Genomic DNA, 21,649 nt, shown 5'->3' with positions numbered 1-21,649 from the left:
CATCTTTTTTCTGGAAAGCATTAAATGGCCTCAGCTGTTTACCTCTCAATGTCAATATATGTCATAAGTGCAATGGCTGACACACATGTTATTCCCACAATATAACGGGGAGTTTTTGAAGCAGTATGGTTGTTTTATACCCCCCCCCCCCAAAAAAAAAGAGCTGGTTATAATAGGCTAAGGCGAGAATGCACAAGATGTTATCATTGATAGCACAAACCAAACAAACGCTCTAATGAGCAACAACTAACATCAAATGGTCAGGCGGTGCTCACAATTGCTTCAAAAACTAGATATAAAGGATAACAACATCAATCTTTTTGAAGACAAACATTTAATCTGTGATGGAAGCCTTGCCGGGAACAAAAAGTCAACATACCTCCTCTTCTCTTTTCTTTCTCCAGCAGCTGCTTTTTAAGTTCCTCTATGTCGTTCTTTAATTTGGCATTTTCCACCATCAGTTTCTTCTCCTCTCTGACGCTGGCCTGGAGAACTGCAGTAAATTCTTGTTACTAGTCAGCACACAATTGAATGTAAAATCCCCACAAAATTAACATAGAGTTTCACAGTTTTGAGACTGTACATTTATGGCAAACCTTATAAATAAATGCAGCACCTATGAGTTAACAGAAGAGAAAAAATGTAATGCTCATTCGACGTTTCTTGTAAACATCTGCATCCACCCAAAACGTTGTTTATTTCATGAGAATAACAAAGGAGAAATGCAAAAAAGAAATGCAACATTTTATTATTTATTACAGGTTAATGGCACTGGAGTGGCATGTGCAGGGACTTTTTGCATGTAGCCAATCTAAACAAATTAGAAAATCAAACAAACTTCATTATCAACCAGTATGCAATAATTTACCACCCCAAATACTGGTATTAGCATTTAGGCATGGCAGTGCCCAATGTTTTTGTTTGCCCAGAACATCATTGTTGGAGAGGCTAAATGTGGAAATATATTTCCCTAAAAAGCTGAAACTATTTAAAAGCTTTTTTTATTTTTATTATTTTTTTTATTGCAAGTACGTGTAATAAATAACGGAAAAACTGAATGTAAAACAAACATAAACATAAATCCTTACATATGTAAAGTAGCTGAGAAATTTCTTTAAACAAAAGTGTATGAGCGTATCTTACTGGCTTTCTCCTTCAGTAGCTGGACTTGCTGTTTGAGGTACTCAATGAGCTGATCGGCCTCAGCTGCCCGCTGCTCCAGCCTCAACAAAGGGTTGTGACTCATTTTGATCAATGAGCGGACTAAAAACCTAAAACAAAAACAAAACAACAAGAATACAGTCAAAAACACAAATGCAATATGACGACTTCTGGTGAATACTGAGGGCAGCCAGCATCCTGAGATTGCTGTAATTCAATATTATACATGTTAGCTCTGCAGGAAGTGATTAACAAACGGTTCTTATATTGCTCTTTTCTACTCTGAGCACTCAAAGGACTTTATAAAACTTGACTTATTCACCCCTTCACACCAATTCATACAAGCAAAATTTTCTGTGCTTTTTCTACCCAAGTGTTTTCACTTGGGTTCAGACTGCATGGACGCACTGCTGAGTAACTTAGGGTCAAGTACCTCAACCTTTTGGCTACTACACATTACTCCTTTATTTTTTAAGGGGTTGCTACAGCAGCTGGATCCTCAAATTTGACGTGGGCCAGATTTTATGTTGGATGCCTTTTCCTGAGTCAACCCTCCCTTTTATCCAGGCTTGGAACCAACTCTGTGAGTACACTAGCTTGAGACACCCCGAGGCTGGGTTTCTGCCTCCTTCTGGTCTAAAATCAGGGGTCTTTTGCATGTTCGGCAGATGTGTTAACCACTCCAACATTGTTCACACTATAAAAGTTAGTGGGTCAAAGTAAGAATACAGGTATATCACGGTGTACTCACAACACTGTGACTGAGCACATTTGACTCCTAAATTCCAGTTTGTTTGACAAGTGTAACTTGGCCCTGAGACGCATGTAGTGTCCTGCTAGCCATACCCATAAGGACAGGACAGCGTGCCACTACTTCCAAAAACTGCTTTAATTAGGCTGCAAAATGTCATAAAATAATGGATCTCACTGCGTTGTGCAAGTGCAATTCTCAAAAGCATAAATGTATGAAAGAGGGAAGAGTTTGCACACCTATAGTTCATTTACTCTGCTCTCAATCAGTTGATATATTTGTACACTTAACTGTTTTAAGTGCCTTGGTTTCTTTTCACACAGAAGAAACTGCAAGTAAACTCAAAGAAAACCAATTTTCCTGCATTTCTACAAACCACATAAGATTGTTCAGCCCACTTATTGACAACACTGGGACAGGGCAAAAAACTTTAATTGTATAGCACTTTTCAAAACAAATAAGCGGTTTATGGTACTTTGCTGCATCTCCCAATGGTTAATGGACTGATTCTTACATAGCACCCACACTCCAAGTGCTTTACACGACATGTCTCATTTACCCATTCAGGAACACATTCACACACATTTAAACGCCAGTGAATGCACCGTGCAAGAAAACTCTGGGCAAACTGGAGCAGCCAGAGATTGAACCATCAATCTTGCAATAAGTAAATCACCTGCTCCAACTCCTGAGTCACAGCCACCCCAAATGCAAAGCATACATAGTTATGGAAAGGCGTTTAGCTCAAGTCTGTAACATACACCTGGTAGTTGGTTTGGCTTAAGGTTGAATCACAATTTCATCTTAAATGAACCACTCTGGAGTTTGTTTGGAACTCAGCTAAGACCACTTCGCCCAAAAAGTCTGGGGATATTGCTTTGGTCCGATTGCAAATATAGAGTGCACCTTACAAAATATGAACTGCACAAAGGAGAAAAACAAACCAGAGCTCAATTTAAAGGTACTGAACAGGAGTATGTATGGAGTATGAAAACAAACAAAGATAAACTGAAGTGCAATCAGGCACAGATTAATGGCAAATATAGCACAAGCCAGTATTGGAGTGGTACAAGGGGACATTGATGCTTAGGCAGGGAGCAAATCAAAAGTGTCTAGTGTGAGTACACCCTTAAAGTAGTAGTAGTACCATGCTAAACATCAACAAAGACCTGTTTGAATTACTGGTTTGCTTTCCAGTACAACTTTACCGCAAACTACAGCTTCCAAAATGACCACAGAGTTAAGTCAACAGGTCTCAGACAGTCTCAACAAAAACAGAACATTGCAATTTCAAAGGTGGTTTGTGCCGCAGATCTTCTGCGCAGGACAAAAGGGCACTCCATTGTACTTTCTGTGTAATGTATCATAATATAATGCTGTGGCAGAGTTAGAACATGTTTATTAATAATTATAAATAATGCATAAATCTTATATAATGTGCTGATTGCCTGATAGCAATATGTCAAAAAGAACAATCACTTTCACATGTTTTCTATAAAGTACAGCGTCACTGAGTATAAACCAAGTCCTAATGTGATTTTGATGGGCTTTTTACTCTGTTGTCTAGAGTGACAGTCTTTGAGCTCTATCCACAAGGTATGCTGACCGAGAGAGAGGAACAAGTAATAAATACTTGACACGTTCCAAGCCAGACTGGATAAAATGATACTAAGCTTGTTTATCCTAATATTCCTTTATAATGTTGCGCTTGGCAAATTACTTCTTGAGGAAAGAGGAAAAGAAGGATTTTTACAAGGCTGAGGCATGAAGAAGAAAACGTCTTACACATATTACAGGGAGGCACTGGAAAACAACAGCTGGCCCAGGATGAAAACAAAATGTTGGGGGATGAGGAAATTAGAAACACTAAAAAGCTGGAGTTGATAAAATCAAGGATCAAAGCGTTGTTTTTTTGAGAAACTGAATTGATTTAAACAGGACCAGTGGTAGAGTAATAACAAGAGCCACAAAAAGGCAGATCTCATTTGGATAACCTCTGAAAATGTATCCTGAGGCAGAGGTACCGCATGCAGCATCAAGGCGCTGGAGCGACGGATATTACACTGAAATGCGTTATCGATTTAGAAAAAAAAAACAAAAAAGAAAAAGAGTGAAGTGAGCTATTACCTGCAACACAGTCTCACTTATCCACCTGACATAATTACAAAAGCTTCAATTCTCCTTCTGTTTCGCAAATACATGTATTTAACAAGTTACAAGCACTTCCAGCTATGTGCACTTGTATCTTATTAAAGATGCACATATTGCTTGTACACCCACTCTTAAATGAAAATATCAAAGCTATTACTGCACAGACACAGGCAGCACAGGCGGTTTGAATCACATATGTAAATCTATCATTTAACCACCATTTTTCTGTGGTATGGTGTTGGTGTGTGAGCACACCAGTATGGATACAAACGTTTCCTCTTTTCATGGTTCATTCCCACAGTTGAAATTGACTGTGGGAGGATACTTCCTTACCTGTCTGCCAACCTGAACATTGTGATTAAAAGAAGAGTGCAGTGTGGCAGCACCATCTGAAGGAACTGGAAGGCCCTACAGATTTTAGAATAAAAGACACCATGAAGATGTAAAACTCTTTAGCACCAGATGCAGCTACTGGTTATGAAGACAAATGCAATCATCTTCCTCATATTTGCCCTAAATAGTGATTTCTATGTATTTTTTTAAACACAAAAAATCTCGGCAATAATTGTATTGTGAGAAAGTTTGAAATGAATTTTGCCCAGAAGAAGAGATCAACTGAAAGCATGGCAATACAGAAATACTAAGGCTTTCCACTATTGTCAATGCTTCAATCATTGTATATTATATCAGATTAGGGCTGCACAATTAGTCGTTAGAAAATCACGATCTCAATTCATACTTATGTGCGTTCTCATTTCCAAGTGACAACGATCTAAAAAAGAAAAAGATGACAATTGTACCGCATTTTGATCTGGGACATAAGCTGCATGAAAACAAGCGCTCACTCTTCCTGCTCAACAAATGACAAAGGCGGAGCCTTATACCACGTGATACAGAAGTCAGCTGGCATTGAAAAAACAACGGAGAGCACCTGAGAGATGAGGAAGCTGTAAAGGCCAAGAAAGTGACAGGAGAAAATCCGTCCCGGTCAACCACCCAAACATCAATAATGGGAACCTTATACAGCGCTTCCCCATACCCGTCGAACTCCCGCAGGCAAAGAAACTACGGAGGCTATCACTTATCACCTGACCAAAGATATGGCTCCCATCAACACTGTTCAAAACGAGGGATTTAGGAAAATGATCAACACCCTAGACAAACGCTACACAGTGCTGTCCTGCAACTATTTTCTATTGTTGCACTACCTGCTCTATACACGCAGTGTCGAGCAACGGTGGAGATGGAATTACAAGCAGTACAACATTTTGCGGCAACGACAAAATGTGAGACATTTATTGTTTTTATGTTTATTTATTGTTTTTATGTTCAGTCTCAACTGTTACGAAGTTGATGTGCAGTGAATAAGTGCAATAAATATTTATACTGGAAAAGAAAATCGTGAGAGAATCGTGATCTCAATTCTAATAAAAAAAAAAATCGTGATTCTCATTTTATGCAAAATCGTGCAGCCCTATAGCAGATTATGCATTTTCAAATATACATTTTGTCAAAAGCTTTACACCTTATGAGATAATTAAAAAAGACTGACTGATTAACTGATTACATAAAGAAAATTAAAATTCTGTGTATTCTCTCACACTATTGGTTTTTAATCAATGCAGATCCATTGGTCCCCATTTACTAACAATGGGTACTCAAAAATCTGTACATAAATCATTCATACGAGTGTTTATGTTAATTTCATCATTCCCCTGCGTATGTGATATGAATCTATTTGGGTACAACATCAATCAGACAATACGTGTACTATGTTTACTTTCTTGGTATTATGCCAAATATGATATTGTGTTCTTGTAGTGTGCTAGTCTTTTTTTTATATCATATTTGATGCCCAAACTTTTTCCTCACTTAAGCCACACTGAGTGCTGCAATATTCAGAAGCTCCATTATTTCAGCCTGAGTTTCTTAAATCTGACTTTTTCCCTGCCTTATAGGTGCAGGTTTCTATCTTGCAATATCATGACCAGTTTCTCCACTATACCTGGAGGCAAACAACTTTCCTTATATAGAGTAATCGAGGTGGGGCAGTATGCAGATGATATGCAGATTGCACAAACCTGTCAGTTTAGAATGAATCTCATTTACTAAAATATGCACAAATTTGATGGTTTATTCCAGAACAGCATTTTCTTTTATATTGGATGATTTTATGAAAATGTCCCTTTAAAAGAAAGATCTGAGACAGTGGGTGATGTTGAGTTGTCCCTCAGATATACTCATTTCTAATCTTTCCCTTTATAAAAAATAATAATAATGTATAGTTTATATACATTATTATTATTATTATTATTATTATTATTATTATTATTATTATTATTATTATAATAAAGGACATGCTTAGAAATATATCAATCAATCAATCTTTATTTATAAAGCACTTTTCATACAAAAAAAAAAAAAAAAAAAAGGTAGCACAAAGTGCTTTACATAGTTAAAAGCAGCCCACCCCACCCTCCAACTCACTCCCCACACTAACATAAATGATGTGAATACACACATATATCTCCCCCCCCACCCCCCCCACCCCCCCCCCCCCCACACACACACACACACACACACACACACACACACACACACACACACACACACACGCACACTTAAAGAGTAAAAATTGGGCTGGGCTCGCATGAGCCAAGTGAGGAAACACTATAACAGGGAGCCGTCTGCACCGGGAGCCGGTCACAGACCGCAGCCTCCAGGCTGGGCACACAGCAGGAGGGAGGCCAAGGAGCCCCCCAGCCAGGCTGAGAGGACCCCCAGAGACCCAGCAGCCACAGTCGATCACAGCCCCGGTGCAGAGAGCGCCCTCTGAGGAAACACTGGAGATATGACACAATAGGATATATACAGGGTAAAATGATAAAATAAATAAGAACAGGATACAATATAAATATAAATAGAGTAAGAAGATTAAAAAATGAATAAGAATAAAATCAATAAATATTAGGTAAAGTCTAAATTAATAATAGAATAACAGGATAGAATAAATAAGCATAAAATAAATAAACGCTAAGTAAAAGCTAAATTAAAAAGGTGGGTCTTGAGCCTGTTCTTAAAAACATGTACGTTCTCTGCGGCCCTGAGCTCCTCCGGCAGGCTGTTCCACAGACGAGGACCATACCACTGAAAAGCTGCCTCTCCGTGAGTATGTGTCCTGACTTTAGGGACAATTAAAAGGCCAGTACCAGAGGACCTCAGGGTCCGCGAGGGTTCGTATGGTAAAAGCAGATCTGAGAGATAAGAAGGCCCAAGACCATTAAGACATTTAAAAACCAATAAAAGAACTTTAAAATTGATCCTGAAACACACGGGGAGCCAATGCAGCGATTCTAAAACCGGTGTAATGTGGGCCCGCCCTCTGGTCTTCGTCAGCACACGAGCTGCCGAGTTTTGCAAAAGTTGTAAAGTTGAAATATTCTTCTTAGGAAGACCAGAGAGCAGGGCATTACAGTAATCAATGCGACTGGTAATAAAAGCATGCATCAGCATCTCCGTGTTGGCCCGAGAGAGAATAGGGCGGACTCTGGCTATATTTTTTAGATGATAAAATCCAATTTTGGTTACATGTTTAACATGTGGGATAAAACCAAGCTCAGAGTCAAAAATAACACCCAGGTTTTTCACTTGTAGCGAAGGACATAGTGAAAATGCCTGTAATTTAGACAAGAGTTTCTCTCTCTGAGCCTCGGGACCGACGATTAAAACTTCAGTTTTGTCCTGGTTAAGTTGTAAAAAGTTTTCTGCCATCCAAGATCTTATATCTAAGATACAGTTAAAAAGGGCATCCATTGGTCTGGTGTCATCAGGAGACACGGAGATGTACAGCTGCGTGTCATCAGCGTAACTGTGGAAGTTCACTCCATGCCTCCTGATGACACTGCCGAGAGGGAGCATATACAAATTAAAAAGTACAGGGCCTAAAACCGACCCTTGAGGCACACCACATGTCATTCTATGGATCTTAGAGGAGCATGTATCCATACTCACCATAAAAGTTCTGTCAGAGAGATAGGAAGTGAACCAGTTATGTACAGCACCAGAGAGGCCCACCATGTGTTTCAGTCTGTTTAAAAGAATAGCGTGGTCTACTGTATCAAAGGCTGCGCTTAGATCCAGTAGCACCAGGACTGAGAGCTTTTGGGAGTCCCAGTTACATCTAAGATCATTTAAAACCTTTAGGAGAGCCGTCTCTGTGCTGTGGTTCACCCTAAATCCAGACTGGAATATCTCCAGGATCTGTCTATCATTGAGAAAATCAGTAATCTGAGTAAAAACAAGTTTTTCTAAGATTTTACTTAAAAATGGTAAGTTGGATACAGGTCTGTAGTTATTAAAATCATTACAATCCAAATTGCTCTTCTTCAGAAGGGGCCTCACCACCGCCGTTTTAAAGGCAGCAGGGAAGACACCCAACTGAAGAGAGCAATTCATCATGTATAAAAGCTCAGCCTCAAAAAATCCATAAAGTGTTTTAAAGAGTGAAGAAGGGATTGGATCTAAAAGACATGTGGTGGGTCTCACTGTGGAGAAAACTTTCTGAAGGTTCTCAGCATTAACCAGGACAAAGCTGTCCAGTGTCTCCTCAGGTACAATCGAGCCATCAGATGTGTTTACAAACATATCGCGATTAGATAAAATAGCAGATCTGATGGCGCTGATTTTTCCCCTGAAGTGGTCTGCAAACTGCTCACAGAGTGAGTCTGTGGGGGTTCTTTGGGAGCTGTTAAAATCAGGGTTAAATAAGTGATCTATGGTGGAAAAGAGGACCTTGGGATTATTTTTGTTATTACTGATTATTTTGGCGAAGTATGAATTTCTTGAGTTCCTTAATGTATTATTGTACATTTTAAGTTGCTCGCAAAATATTTGATGGTTGATAGTATTTTTATTTTTCCTCCACCTCCTTTCTGCTGCCCTGCAATTTCTTAGAGTTAGAGGTCTAACGCTCATTTCTAATGGTGCCCTTTATCACCCCTTCCTGACTCAACCCTTTCCAATTATCTGAGCTTGGGACTGGCACTAGGAGTACACTAAGTGGCTTTTATTGTGGCATGGCTAAGATATGATGTCCACAGTAATGTAAATTCTCCATGCACTGCAGCTGGAAGGGCAGAGCAAACCAATGTGGACATTTGTCTTCTCACAGACCATTGCTCTAAGCAGTGGAAATAAAAAAAATGATAAATTTACGAGTTGCTGTTTATGTGTGGAAACGGTTAAAGTTATCTTGAAAAAAAAAAAAAAGTATGCCATACCAATCTAGGCTGGCAGAAGTAACACAAAAGCGCTCCAACTTTAAGCTACTTTAAGCGACTTTTTTAAAACTAACTTAGAAACCAGAGTCACCCAAAACTGCTCTTCTGACATTGCAAATGCCCTAACACTACATTTCACGATGCATCAGTGCATCACAAGTTGGAGCAACATTCGCAGAAAAGTTTAAAGATAAACTTTTGCACCACTAGAAACATTCTGGCACAGAACTGCTTCTCTGGACACTGACAATCACATTGTTAGAAAAGATATAATGGAGCTCGTCTATATATTGTGAGTGCATCATGTTCCCTGGTGTCATCTGATTAGGCTGTATTTCCACCATGGATGTATTAAGTTGAACAGGCCTAAGCGATAAAAGGATAAAAATAGAAAATTGTGAAATAACTTTTTTCAATAGCAATATGGGACATGGTCAATAAATAGTCAACAGAACTCATTCTATAATTTGACAGACAACACAAAAAGCCAATGCCAGTGAGAACAGCAATGGTGTGGCTGGAATAGAGTTAGAGCGATGTCATATTAGGAGAAGCTCCTCGCAGCAGCACATGTACTAATGTTTAGGCTACTGGAGTCGTGCACACCAGTATGTTAGGAGTGTGAAAAAGAAATTATGGTCCAGCAGTGTTACTACGTTGGCAGTCCGTATACAGCTACGGGCTGTTCATCTACCTGCAGAGAGCATCTGTTGTCAAATGGTGCAGTGTCGAAAATATGTGGCACAACTAGTCTATAGCCTACTCTTGTTCGTGTTGTTGGTCCTTGAGCCAGAGTTGAAGACAAACAGAGTGTTAAAGACAATGAAAAGTGTCCACTCCAGCCACTGTCTTTAGTTTTCGTGCTGTCTTAGACAGTGTCACTCCCTCGCCTGTTCCTGCAGACTTGTCAACCACTCAGCATTCAATTGACGGCACTGAGCACATTTGCATTGGTTGAAAGCCCTTCTCTACTGGCTTTCCGTAAGAAAATATGTACACAAACGGACATAATCGCAGCACCATAAATTAAGCATGAGGGAGATAACATTAAGGAAAACTCGAGTGACAACCCAATGGACACAGCCAGAGGTTCAAAGCAAGACGACATGGCTAAAATGTCAAAGTAACTTGATAGTGTGGAGATATTTTGGCCATTAAAAGTCTGAAAAAGAAGCAGAACTGGGTGCACTGCAAACTGTGTCAAAACCATGCTCCCACAAAGGCAGATAACGCCATGACAAGACATGATGTCAGTAAGGATATTTAAAAACATCAGATTTAAGCAGCTAACTGACCCATCCAACGTCCAAATTCATGGACATAACATCTCTCTCAAGCGACACTTTCCCAGCTGTACATAGAGTGTAGAGAGACAATGGTGTCATACTTCACTACCACATCAAATTTGTAGTTAAATGGTAAAGTCACATATCTGATCCATGCATGAGCCTCACTTCCCACTTCAGTGGGACACTACTGCAATCCTTTGTGGGAGACAAAGTGGACTACAACAGAGTGAATATGTCTTTTGTTATGTTTTCTTTTGTTTATATTTAAAAGTTTGTTAAATTTTACATATTTACACATTAATATACAACTGATATGAAAAAAATGATAGTTATAAGATATTTTTCTGTATCATACAGGCCTAAATGAGAACTGGATACCAGAGACAACACAGTTCACGGTTCTTAAACTTGAATAAAAGTTGCTCAGTGATCCAAAAAGGCATCCAAGCTTCCTCCATGAGGTACCCAGATGTTCTCCACATTTCTGCAATTTTGGCTCATAGAGCATGCGCGTTGGGGTCCCACTGAGCTGAGCACGTAACAAAGATTTCTGCCAGCTTAATTCCCAGTGGCTAGCCCAGAGACAAATGAATATGAATAATAACAGAAAACATATGGGGGTTCTAGACTTTCCAATTCTTAATTGACTAAATGGCTTAAATTCTGGGGAAAATGTGTCTTTGGGCCAGCGTACATCAGGTGATAAATGTATTTGCTGTAATACCCCAGTTTCATGACTACAACAATGTGTTAAATTTGCCCTCGAGAACATTCACAGATGCACATTTTAAACCTTTCACATAAAAGAAAAGTATGCATGAAAGTATGTGAACAATGACAGTTATCCTGCAGCAGTTGTCTAAGCATGGGTATGATAAAGGCCGGCAAACTGTGATAGGCTAAGAGTAAATTTAGCTCACATTAATATTCAAGAATTACAAAACCAATCAAAATCAAGACCATTACATTGTAACATGATCATAAACTAATCCTGTATTGCTTTGGTTTTGTTACTATTAATATGCTACAGAAAATAACGATGTAATACAAGCAATGATCTGAATTTCAAAAGTCCCATATATCTCAAATGCCCCATTAGAGCTGGGCGATAGAACGATAACGATATGTATCGCGATATAACTTTTACTCGATAGAGAAATTAAGCTATCGTGATAGACCTCGCCGCTCTTGTCCTCTTAAAAAAAAAAAAAAAAAAAAAGTCAGCCAATCCAAATTAAGTAGCGCAGAGCCGAACCAATCACAGCCGCAGCGTCACGTCGCGTGACTTGTTAAGTACAGCACAAGTGCCAAGCCGCACTTGTGTTTGTTTGGGAAGCAGCCAGCGGGTAATGGAGCCAGCGCATAATGGAGGAAATGAGTGTGCCGACTAGAAAAATCAACCGAGCGTGACCGAAGAGAAAACAGATGATGGTTCCAACGCCGGAGAGATTGTCGAACGGAAGAGCCATAGAAGTTCCGTAGTGTGAAGGTATTTCGGCTATTTCAAGTCTGACAAAAAACAGAGTAGCGTGCACTGTAAATTGTGCCGAAAGCAAGTCTGGAAATACAATAAACTGGTGCATGCGTCACACTGTGCGCCACGTTATTGTTTCGGTGAAATTAACTTCTACAATACTGTTACTGTTAATTGTACTCTCTGCAGTGTTTAAATGCTTACATATACACACAGTTACTGTCCGTCCACACATACGACTCTGTTCTGCTTCTATGCCCCAGCTTTGTTTACTTTTTCAGACCGAGGCTTCTAGACTTCTGATTGGCCAACATTTCTGCACGGTTAGGAATCTAGCGCCACCTGCTGCTTTGGCATGTTCATAGCAGCGTTTTCCTTCATTTCTGCCTTTATGTGTGGACGGGATTATTTTTTTAAAACGAAAACGGAAAATCTCCGTTTTCAAAAATACCCGTGTACGTGTGGACGTAGCCTCAGTCTCTGACTGGAAGCGCTAATTCGTCATTCGGCTTTTGTCAGACTAAAGTAACTGTTAAAACTGTTTGAAAAGCTCAGCTATACAACAAGGAGAGATTGAGAATTTCCTTTTAGTTCTCAGTTTATTGGATATTGACAAAAGTTAGTCAGTTTTGTCTGTTCTTCTGTAAAACAAACTAAGATTTATTTTTAGAATTAATATTTTGTTTCTAAGTGGAATTGACAATTTAGTCTGTTTCGTTTGTTCTATTTTGAAACTTAAACGCTTTAGCGGCTGCCTTTTGTGTAGTTTGCAATATTTGCCTTTATCTATCTGAAAAAGTCTCATGTTCCTTAAGTACATCTACCCTGTTGAACTTATTATGGGAAATAAATATTTAAATAAAAACAAGCTGCTGATTATTTCACATTTTACTTGTGAGCAACGGCACATTTAAATCTTACAAATATAGTTATTTGGCTTATATCGTGATAGATATCGTTATCGCCTGAAATGAAAAAAACATATCGTGATATGAAAAAATCTCATATCGCCCAGCTCTATGCCCCATACATTTAAGGGTTTAATATGATAACTCAAAAATTATTTTTCTTATTGTGAAGATTTTTTTAATCCCACTATTTGTATGTATGTATGTATGTATGTATGTATGTATGTATGTGTGTGTATATAAAGTTAAATTCACTTTACAGATTTAAGAAAAAGGTAAAATAATGAAAATAAAACCATGGCTGCCGTGTTAGAACAGTAAAGGTCACCAGCATTACAACAAAATGAAAATGTTAAAACACTTTGGTGTGTTTATTCCTATATTTGGATTAACTGTGTATTCGTGACAGCTCACTATTGTGCGCTTAACATGAGCTAACGTTGCATCAGTTAGGAGGTAAGCTACAATACAGTTTTCTCGACCAACTTGGGAATAAACTCCACTTTAGGCTAGCTCTCGTGTAGTTAAGCTACTTAGTATAAGCGCGGGTTAGACATCATTGACAATAAAAAATACAACAATGGTGGGTTGAAACAGAAAATATAGCACAGAGCCTTTTTAAACTTACATGAACTCTGAGCGGCAGCAAACCCAGCACGATTTCAACTGGGGAGCGTGACAGCTGCTATCCCTCCTTGCTAACGGAGCTAGCAAACAGGCAGCCGCAGATTCGCCAGTTCAGGCCCCACTGTGTAGATCGCAGCAGCATACGGATAGGAAGCAGGTGCAGTTAGCCGTTTGCTGTCGCTAGCCATATGTTCTATGGCTCGGACATTAGGGAAGCCTTAAAGTTGTCTCGGCAATTGCCTGTGTATAATTAACAGATTAAAAAAAATAGACCACAAACAGGAAAAGTACATATAAAACTACTCTTCAGTGACTTTTCTGTCTTTTTTTTTCATTGATGAAATTTTAACACCGTTGTCTCGCTCGTGCAAAGTATTTTCTGTGCGCCCCCCCCTCGTCGCACGAAATAAACGTCGTCGATCACGTTCGCTCAGCTGTTTTCATCGCGTCGCAGAAACAGGAAAAATAATTCATTTCAATAATAATTTCAGGTTACTCGTTTACATGGTTATGCAGCTTCGTCTTTAGAGAGGACGCATTTTTTGAGGTAATGCATACTAAACGACGGCTCCACATCTGACATAACAGCTATTTTCATAACTTCATACATTCAGTAGCATCGTTGCCCTCTCGCACTCTGTCTTTTGCTTCCGAAACGATATTTCTGTTAACTAACTGGTGTAAGTGTGTTGCAATAACAAAGTCAGTGTTAACCCTTTTGCTCCAATCATGGGCTTTACCTCAGTTTTGTGTTGAATTACATTAAGGGTGAAGTTGGATAATATACCACATCACCGTATTGATTAATGTTTCTTTCATTCATGTTTTACGCATAATTTCCCCTTGCTGTTTCCCTTTATCTGTTTTTCAAGCCAGTGGCACAATGCGCTCCCTTAAAGACGCCCAGCTAGGAGCCTTTACCTTCTTTGCCTCAGCTCTTCCACATGATGTCTGTGGAAGCAATGGACTCCCTCTGACTCCCAACTCCATCAAAATCCTGGGACGTTTCCAGATTCTCAAAACCATCACTCACCCCAGACTCTGCCAGTATGTGGACATTTCCAGAGGGAAGCACGGTATGGCTTTCTGTCTTGTCTCTTGTAGTGCTAAAATAAAAATGTGTAACCTGTCATCACATTTCATATTAAGCACTTAAACAACTTATCTAAATTGAAGCTATTAATTTGGGCTTTCAGTACAGAACTTACTAAAGTGGTGACACATAACATGTTTAATGACACGCTTGTGTTGGATACATGTTTGCTATGATTTATGAATTTTGGGAATACCTATAAAGCACATGACTCTGCTGTAAGCAAAGGGGTTCAAAGTGTGCCAAGGAAATATTACCCACACCACCACCAATACACCAGCCAGGCAGAACTGTTGATACAAGGCAGGATGGATCTATGCTTTCATGTTGTTTATGTCAGATTTTGAGCCTGCCATCTGAAGGTTGAGACTCATCAGATCAGGCAGCGTTTTTCCAGTTTTCTTGTTTCCAGTTTTGCTTATCCTGTGCAAACTGTAGCCTGTTTCCTGTTCTTTGCTGACAGGATTAGCACCTGGTGTTTTCTGCTGCTGTAAGCCCATCTGCTTCAAGGTTCCACATGTTGCGTATTCAGCGATGCTCCAAGTCGTTATTAGAGTTTTCTTCTCTGACTTCTGACATCAACAAAGAATTTTCTCCCAGAGAATTGCCACTCACTCAAACCAGCCCATCTGGCACCAACAACCATTGTCATGTTCAAAGTCACTGAGGTCACCTTTCTACCCCATTCTGACGCTCAGTTTGAACTTCAGTAGATTGGCTTGACTCTACATGCTTAAATGTGTTGATTTGCTGCTATGTGATTTTTCTAATTAGTTGTACCTAACAAAGTGGCCACTGAATGTATATCTATGTATTTACAAGTGGGAAACATGACATGTACTACATAGTATGTCATTAAGGAGTCCTTCAAACACCATCCTTACATAATGGTTGTGAACATTTGGAAAATACAAATCCAGAAGTTTTTTGTTTTTCTTTCTGAAATTTGCCTTTCCGACAGCAAAAGTCTTGATTGTATTTGCATCTCAACCTTTTATCCTTCTTGCTAGATTTCGAATTAAGATAAGATAAGATAAGATAGAACTTTATTAATCCCTCGGGTGGGTTCCTCTGGGAAATTCGACTTCCAAAAAGCACAGCAACGACCGAAGTTACAGTTACATTAGTCCAGAATTAGTTACATTAGTCTGAGAATTAGTCCAGGTGTATTATCAATAGTGACCCTATTGCTGGTTTTAATAATCATTATCTTTTTTTTCTTGCTCTTCAGAACGGCTGATCGTTGTTGCTGAACACTATGAGAACTGTTTAAGCATTTTCCAAAAACCAGAAAACGCACCCAGGTAAAACGACCAAAACTAACCAGACAGCAATACACAAAAAATGTGAATGTGACTGATGTGAATGATTCATTGTTATTTTACCTTTCTTTACTTTCACTTTTGAACAGTTCCCTTTAAACCTTATTGTTCATAAGGTTTTTCATGTGATGTACACTTTTCAGCGCATTAACAATAAAAAAGGTTTCTGTTTGTGCTAGTGCAGAAAAGGTGCTGCAAATAGCCTATGAGGTTCTTGAAGGCCTGGAGTTTATGAACAAAAATGGTTTGGTGCACCGAGCCCTCGGCCCAAACAATGTCCTCATGGACTGCAAGGTACTGTTTCTATCAAAGTCATCAGGTTTACGCTAGCCTGAGTTACTGTCTAGTTTTAAAGAAATTGGAAAAAAAGGTCTTGCACTCTAATGTCGAGCTTGTCTTTGCAGGGGAACGTCAAGCTGGCAAAGTTCGGCCTTTATCACATGACTGATCACGGGGCAGATGTGGATTTTCCCATTGGGTATGTCCTTTTCTTCTCTTTTTTTCCTTCAGTTAGCTCAGTGTAAAGGGTCAAGTCTTCACGCATATCTGGTTTCTGTTACTCAACAAAAAACAGGCAATTGACCGTAAAAATGATGCATAATTGGCTCATATCCTTTTTCACAGAAACCAGCTTTTAGGGCATCCTGATTAAGGAACTGTAACAGATCTTTGGGCTTTGATCACAATCCAAAGGTCTTCATGTTCTACCAAGTATCTGTGTAATATCCTTTTGCAGACTGAGAAGAGAAATAATGGCACATTCCTGTGACTTTCATGAAACATTTGGTGTTGAAAGTTCAATAAATGTAACTGACAAACAGCTTTCGCTTTGAGGAACAGCTGTTTGGACATCATTTATTAACAAGAACAATAACAACACTTTACATAGAGTAATAAAGAAGATGTCATCATTAGATATAAAACAGAAATTCAGCAAATTCCCTGTGGGGTTTAAAGCCTTAATTAACTTGCTGTTTATAATTTGTCTTATTCTGAGGCTTATAAAAGTGCAATACTTATCTGCTCTGTCATTTTTGCCTCAGGTACCCATCATACCTTGCTCCAGAGGTGATCGCTCAGGGCTCCTTCCACCCCAGTGACCCTTCCCGTGATGAAGCTCCTCTGCCCTCGGGACCAAAGTCTGATGTCTGGTCGCTCGGCATTTTGCTCTTTGAATTGTGTGCGGTAAGAATTCTTAATAAACATTCATGCAAGATTTTGGATTTTTGTTTAGAAATTCCATCTTAAAATCGAATCAATTGCAGGGCAGAAGACTCCTGCAGAATATTGATATAAGCGAGAGGCTGAAATTCATTTTAACCCTGGGTGAGTACAAAGGTCATCTGGGTTATTCAGAGCACAGAAAAAATTGTGCCTCTAGTCTCGTTTAGGCTTAAGTGGCGATGTTGTTTGTCCTCCTTAGGTTGCATGGATGACATTGTCACTGTCCTTGCTGAGGAACATGGTTGCTTGGATACCATTAAGGTAAACCTAATGTCTGTTTGACCGGCAGCAATGTCATAGCTGGTGTTGTCTGTATGTGTGTGTGTGAAACCTACTATAACATAAACTCCATAAAAGACATTTTGAATGCTTTCTGTCTGTCTATGGCCAGATTTTGTCAACACATTAAAGTCACAACTATTCAAGATATACTTTCAGCGTTTGCAGATGAAATCAAAGAGAAGTTTAAATATAGGCGTGATCTGAGTACGACGTGAATAAGCCTACTTATGAATCATGCAGACAAATGTTGTGACGATGGGCAGTTAGGTTTTTGTTTTCTGATAAAAATACAGAGTCATTAAAGTTGGATTTATCATCACAGTATTATAGTCACGTGTAAAACCTACATTTATCTCTAGGTTGGCTGTGTTTTGATGTCTTTGATCTTCATGCTAATTGGATACCTAAATGTAGGTTCTGAAATCAAAACAGCACGAACCAGATTGTACATATATTCAGTCTAAAAATATTGTTGTTTACTCACCTAAATTATTTTAGTTGTTTGGGTGGTTGATTTCACTCAAATAATTATTGAATATTTTTTACATAAATGGTGGAGTTTGTGATTCAAACAAAAATATCTTATATAGGTATGTATGATGATGAATGGATATAAAAGACAAACAAAAACAGTATATACAGTATGCTTTCATCCAGCAGCAGGTATGGTGGATGTTTATGTACGGACACTATGTGACCATTCTAAGTGTTCATCAGAGTGACGGACTGTGGAAAGATACTGTGTTTGTCTGCTTGTTTAGTCGTACAGTGCTCTGTAGCGCCTACCAGAGGAGGGGCGTTAGAACAGGTTTTGTGTGGGGTGTGATGGGTCTGCAGTGATATTGCCTGTTCGTTTCCTGATTCTGGATTTGTACAAATCCTGAATTGAGGGAAAGTTAGCAGCAATGGTCTTTTCTGCAGATGTCATTATTGACGTCTTCTGCACACTCTGTGGCTTATTTAAGCACTGTCTGTTACATGCAAATCCCTAGAAGTTTTGTAACTAGTACATGCTCATGCTACGGTTTTGTTTGGCTTGTACTTAATGTCACAAAAAGTTTTTTTGAAAGGGTAGTAGATTTTATGGATTTTTAGGAGTTTATGGACAAAGAAACAAAGAAACAGAAAGAGATTTCATGCATTATTATATTTGAAAATGTGACATAATGTAAGTTGGGAAGCAGTTTCAATATGGCCAGGGCCCTTTTATGTGAAGTTTGCATGTTCTCTCAGTGCTTGTACACGTCATTATCCTGGAGTTCTGGTTTCTTCCACCATGGAAAACACTGCTAGGTTAACCAGGTTGTCTTGGCGATGGACACTCTTAAACAACTGTGCAAATGCTCACTAATATTTCTTGACTCTTATTGGGAAGCATCAATGCGGTGTGTCTGTTCCATTTATGACAGCGTTGATCATATTTGTATAATATTTACAGGAGCTGCCTGACAGTGTTCTTGAGTTATTAAGGAAGTGCTTGACCTTTCTTCCATCTAAAAGGTAAATCCAGTTTCTGTTGGATTTCATATCCTATTGCAGGTCATTAGACATTAAGTTAAAAAGAAAATCTTTTTTGGTGTCATGATAATCATGTCTTTTGACTTTTATACATAATATAGGCCAACCCCTGCAGAACTACTGCAAGACCCTGTTTTTAATAGCATCTCCTGCCACTACACACCCTTCCAGAAGCCTGTCAGCCTGTTCTCCTCATCCCTGCGCTGTGCACATCTGGTGCTCCCAGACGACATCAGTGACCTTTGCAAAGGTCTTACCCACTTACACACAAACAAATATGCAGACTTACACAGACACTGAAACACACAACAACGTCGGACATACACAAACCATATGTCGAACTACTTTCCTTTGATTAAAAACCTTAAAAACACTCTTAAAGCAGAACAGATTATCCAGAAATTGCTTTAATTAAGTGTTCCTTTACTAATAAAGTCGTAGCATTGTTTTATCCTCCTTTTCACATACCATACAGTCCTGTATTTAATTCCAAACTCTCTTTTCTCTTCACCACGCCAACAGCTTTCCACTGTCGAGAACATCTTGACAGTAGAAATGAGAAAGTTTTGTTTTTTCCTGCTTTCTAGTTCTGGAAGCGATTTCCTTAGATTTACGCTGTTTATTTTATTTGTTGCAGGCCAGATGAAATAATAAAAAAAAAGACTTTATTAGTGTCATTTCCTTTTCAAACAGTCACTACTTTCACCATTTATTTTCATATGTTGTAGAGCCACCTGTGCCTGTTGGGTTTTTACTCTTTTTGTGTGTGTGTATATGTTTGTGTGTGTGCTATTAGACGACGATGAGGATTACCTGTCGGAGCGGGCCATAGATGAGGTTTATCATCTGTGGTGTCTGGCAGGTGGAGACCTAGAAAAGGAGCTCACCAACCAGGAAATCATTCAGTCCAAACCACCGATCTCCACACTGCCCAAGTATAAAACAACATATGCACAAACACAAAAGACTGAGCGGTTGGCAGTTTTTATTTAAATTTTGAGCCTGTCTGCATCTTGATTGCATCTCCTTTTCAGTTTCGTCTTGGAGGATGGGGAGACGTTTGGCCAGGGCAGGGATCGGAGTTTCTTGCTCGATGACACGACAGTGACGCTGTCTCTGTGCCAACTCAGAAATGTAAGACCGTAAAATGTGTACATTTCTTTATGAACACTCCTGCACTATCTGCAGCCTTCTGGGCTTCCTTTGATATACTGAAAACAACTGCAGTCATTATGCCACTCGTACTTCTGTATTAATAAGTGTGTTTTTATTAGTTGACAAAATCTTTTAATGTTGCCTTGCTGTATTGCAACTGCAGTAAAATTGCACTTGCAATAGAAACTATAAATTACTATAGAGACTAGATATTTATAGAAACTATAAACTTCTGTTACTGTTTTTACCATAAGTGGTCTTTTTTTCCCCCAGAGGTTGAAAGATGTAGCCAGAGAAGCCTATTACCCTCTCCTCGAAGACGAGTAAGTGCTCTCAATCTTGAAGTTGCTCTTGTCATCCTCTCCTCCCCTTTAGTATTTTACACCTTACTTCATCATTTATTTTAGCTTGAGAAATGTCATACCCCCCCCTCTGCTTATTTCTCCCTCCTCCAGACAGTCGAGTTTGCCCCAGTCCAACAGCAGCAATGAACTGTCGGCCGCCGTCACGCTGCCACTCATCATCCGTGAAAGAGACACCGAGTACCAGCTCATCCGCATCATCCTCTTTGACAGATTGCTCAAGGTCAGGGCTCCATACAAATTCATATGCAGCACTCAGCATGCAAAAGCATTTCCTCAGTTTCTGTCCTGTATTTGTAGTATTTGTTGTTTAAACGTGTTATTGTTAGACTGGGACTCAATGATGCATTGCTTTGACTTTAGGCCTACCCGTACAAGAAGACCCTAGTGTGGAAAGAAGCCAGAGTGGACATTCCCCCACTTGTACGAGGGCTGGCGTGGGCTGGCTTGCTGGGCATTGAGGTACAAAATAAATCATGAAAAGTTGCATTTTTATATTTGTTTGTGGTACCGCTTACTCTCCTTCTTTTGCACAGGGTGACATTCAAGCTAAATATGAAGGTATAGACAAGGATACTCCCATACCAACTGACAGACAGGTACACAGCTGTTTAAAAATGCATGTTACGCCATGTATACAAGTGGATTTAATCTAACTTCATTCAATCTCTTTTGTCTTTTCGTGCACATGCTTACAGATTGAAGTGGACATCCCACGGTGCCACCAATATGATGAGCTGCTGTCATCTCCCCAGGGCCACATCAAGTTCAGACGTGTGTTGAAAGCGTGGGTGGTGTCTCACCCTGACCTGGTCTACTGGCAGGGTCAGTCATTCTCTTGTAACTCGCACTATTTATTATTGTACTGTACATAAATAGACACTAGGTGGTGGTCATGCCACACTTTTCAAATTCCTTGTTAAATTTCTTGACCCTACAGTTGAATTTGTGTGAAGATCATGAGCTGTTCTGACTTGATTTTCACTTCAGGTTTGGATTCGCTTTGTGCCCCCTTTCTATATCTGAATTTCAACAATGAAGGCAAGACTTTTA

The 21,649-nt window shown here is 39.3% G+C and overlaps 2 protein-coding genes across 3 annotated transcripts in view; one reads left to right on the top strand and one right to left on the bottom strand.

The window, feature by feature from the left end:
• aimp1a (aminoacyl tRNA synthetase complex interacting multifunctional protein 1a) overlaps nucleotides 1-13,764 on the bottom strand; it is a 34,166-nt gene extending 20,402 nt beyond the window's left edge. The window contains exons 1-3 of the mRNA XM_082537005.1: nucleotides 13,642-13,764; nucleotides 1,144-1,271; nucleotides 380-493 (exon numbers count right to left, since the gene is read on the bottom strand). Coding sequence (XP_082393131.1) covers nucleotides 380-493; nucleotides 1,144-1,271; nucleotides 13,642-13,643 — 244 coding nt within the window. The 5' untranslated portion in view covers nucleotides 13,644-13,764. The remainder of the gene's footprint in view (nucleotides 1-379; nucleotides 494-1,143; nucleotides 1,272-13,641) is intronic.
• Nucleotides 13,765-14,053: 289 nt separating this feature from the next.
• Nucleotides 14,054-21,649, top strand: part of tbck (TBC1 domain containing kinase) — a 63,025-nt gene continuing 55,429 nt past the window's right edge. Inside the window, exons 1-18 of one of the 2 annotated variants that reach the window (XM_082537004.1) lie at nucleotides 14,054-14,187; nucleotides 14,517-14,716; nucleotides 15,965-16,037; nucleotides 16,235-16,349; nucleotides 16,460-16,533; nucleotides 17,099-17,240; nucleotides 17,321-17,381; nucleotides 17,479-17,540; nucleotides 19,000-19,061; nucleotides 19,181-19,329; nucleotides 19,876-20,014; nucleotides 20,114-20,213; nucleotides 20,508-20,557; nucleotides 20,690-20,819; nucleotides 20,960-21,058; nucleotides 21,133-21,195; nucleotides 21,295-21,421; nucleotides 21,587-21,637. In XM_082537004.1, coding sequence (XP_082393130.1) covers nucleotides 14,524-14,716; nucleotides 15,965-16,037; nucleotides 16,235-16,349; nucleotides 16,460-16,533; nucleotides 17,099-17,240; nucleotides 17,321-17,381; nucleotides 17,479-17,540; nucleotides 19,000-19,061; nucleotides 19,181-19,329; nucleotides 19,876-20,014; nucleotides 20,114-20,213; nucleotides 20,508-20,557; nucleotides 20,690-20,819; nucleotides 20,960-21,058; nucleotides 21,133-21,195; nucleotides 21,295-21,421; nucleotides 21,587-21,637 — 1,690 coding nt within the window. In that variant the 5' untranslated portion in view covers nucleotides 14,054-14,187; nucleotides 14,517-14,523. Of the gene's footprint in view, nucleotides 14,188-14,512; nucleotides 14,717-15,964; nucleotides 16,038-16,234; nucleotides 16,350-16,459; nucleotides 16,534-17,098; nucleotides 17,241-17,320; nucleotides 17,382-17,478; nucleotides 17,541-18,999; nucleotides 19,062-19,180; nucleotides 19,330-19,875; nucleotides 20,015-20,113; nucleotides 20,214-20,507; nucleotides 20,558-20,689; nucleotides 20,820-20,959; nucleotides 21,059-21,132; nucleotides 21,196-21,294; nucleotides 21,422-21,586; nucleotides 21,638-21,649 lie in introns of both variants that reach the window. The other variant, XM_082537003.1, reaches the window with a different exon arrangement.

Source organism: Aulonocara stuartgranti (assembly GCF_965226115.1).
Source record: "Aulonocara stuartgranti genome assembly, chromosome: 6".
In the NCBI taxonomy this organism is placed as follows: Eukaryota; Metazoa; Chordata; class Actinopteri; order Cichliformes; family Cichlidae; genus Aulonocara; species Aulonocara stuartgranti.
This window is presented reverse-complemented; position numbering and strand designations above follow the sequence as displayed.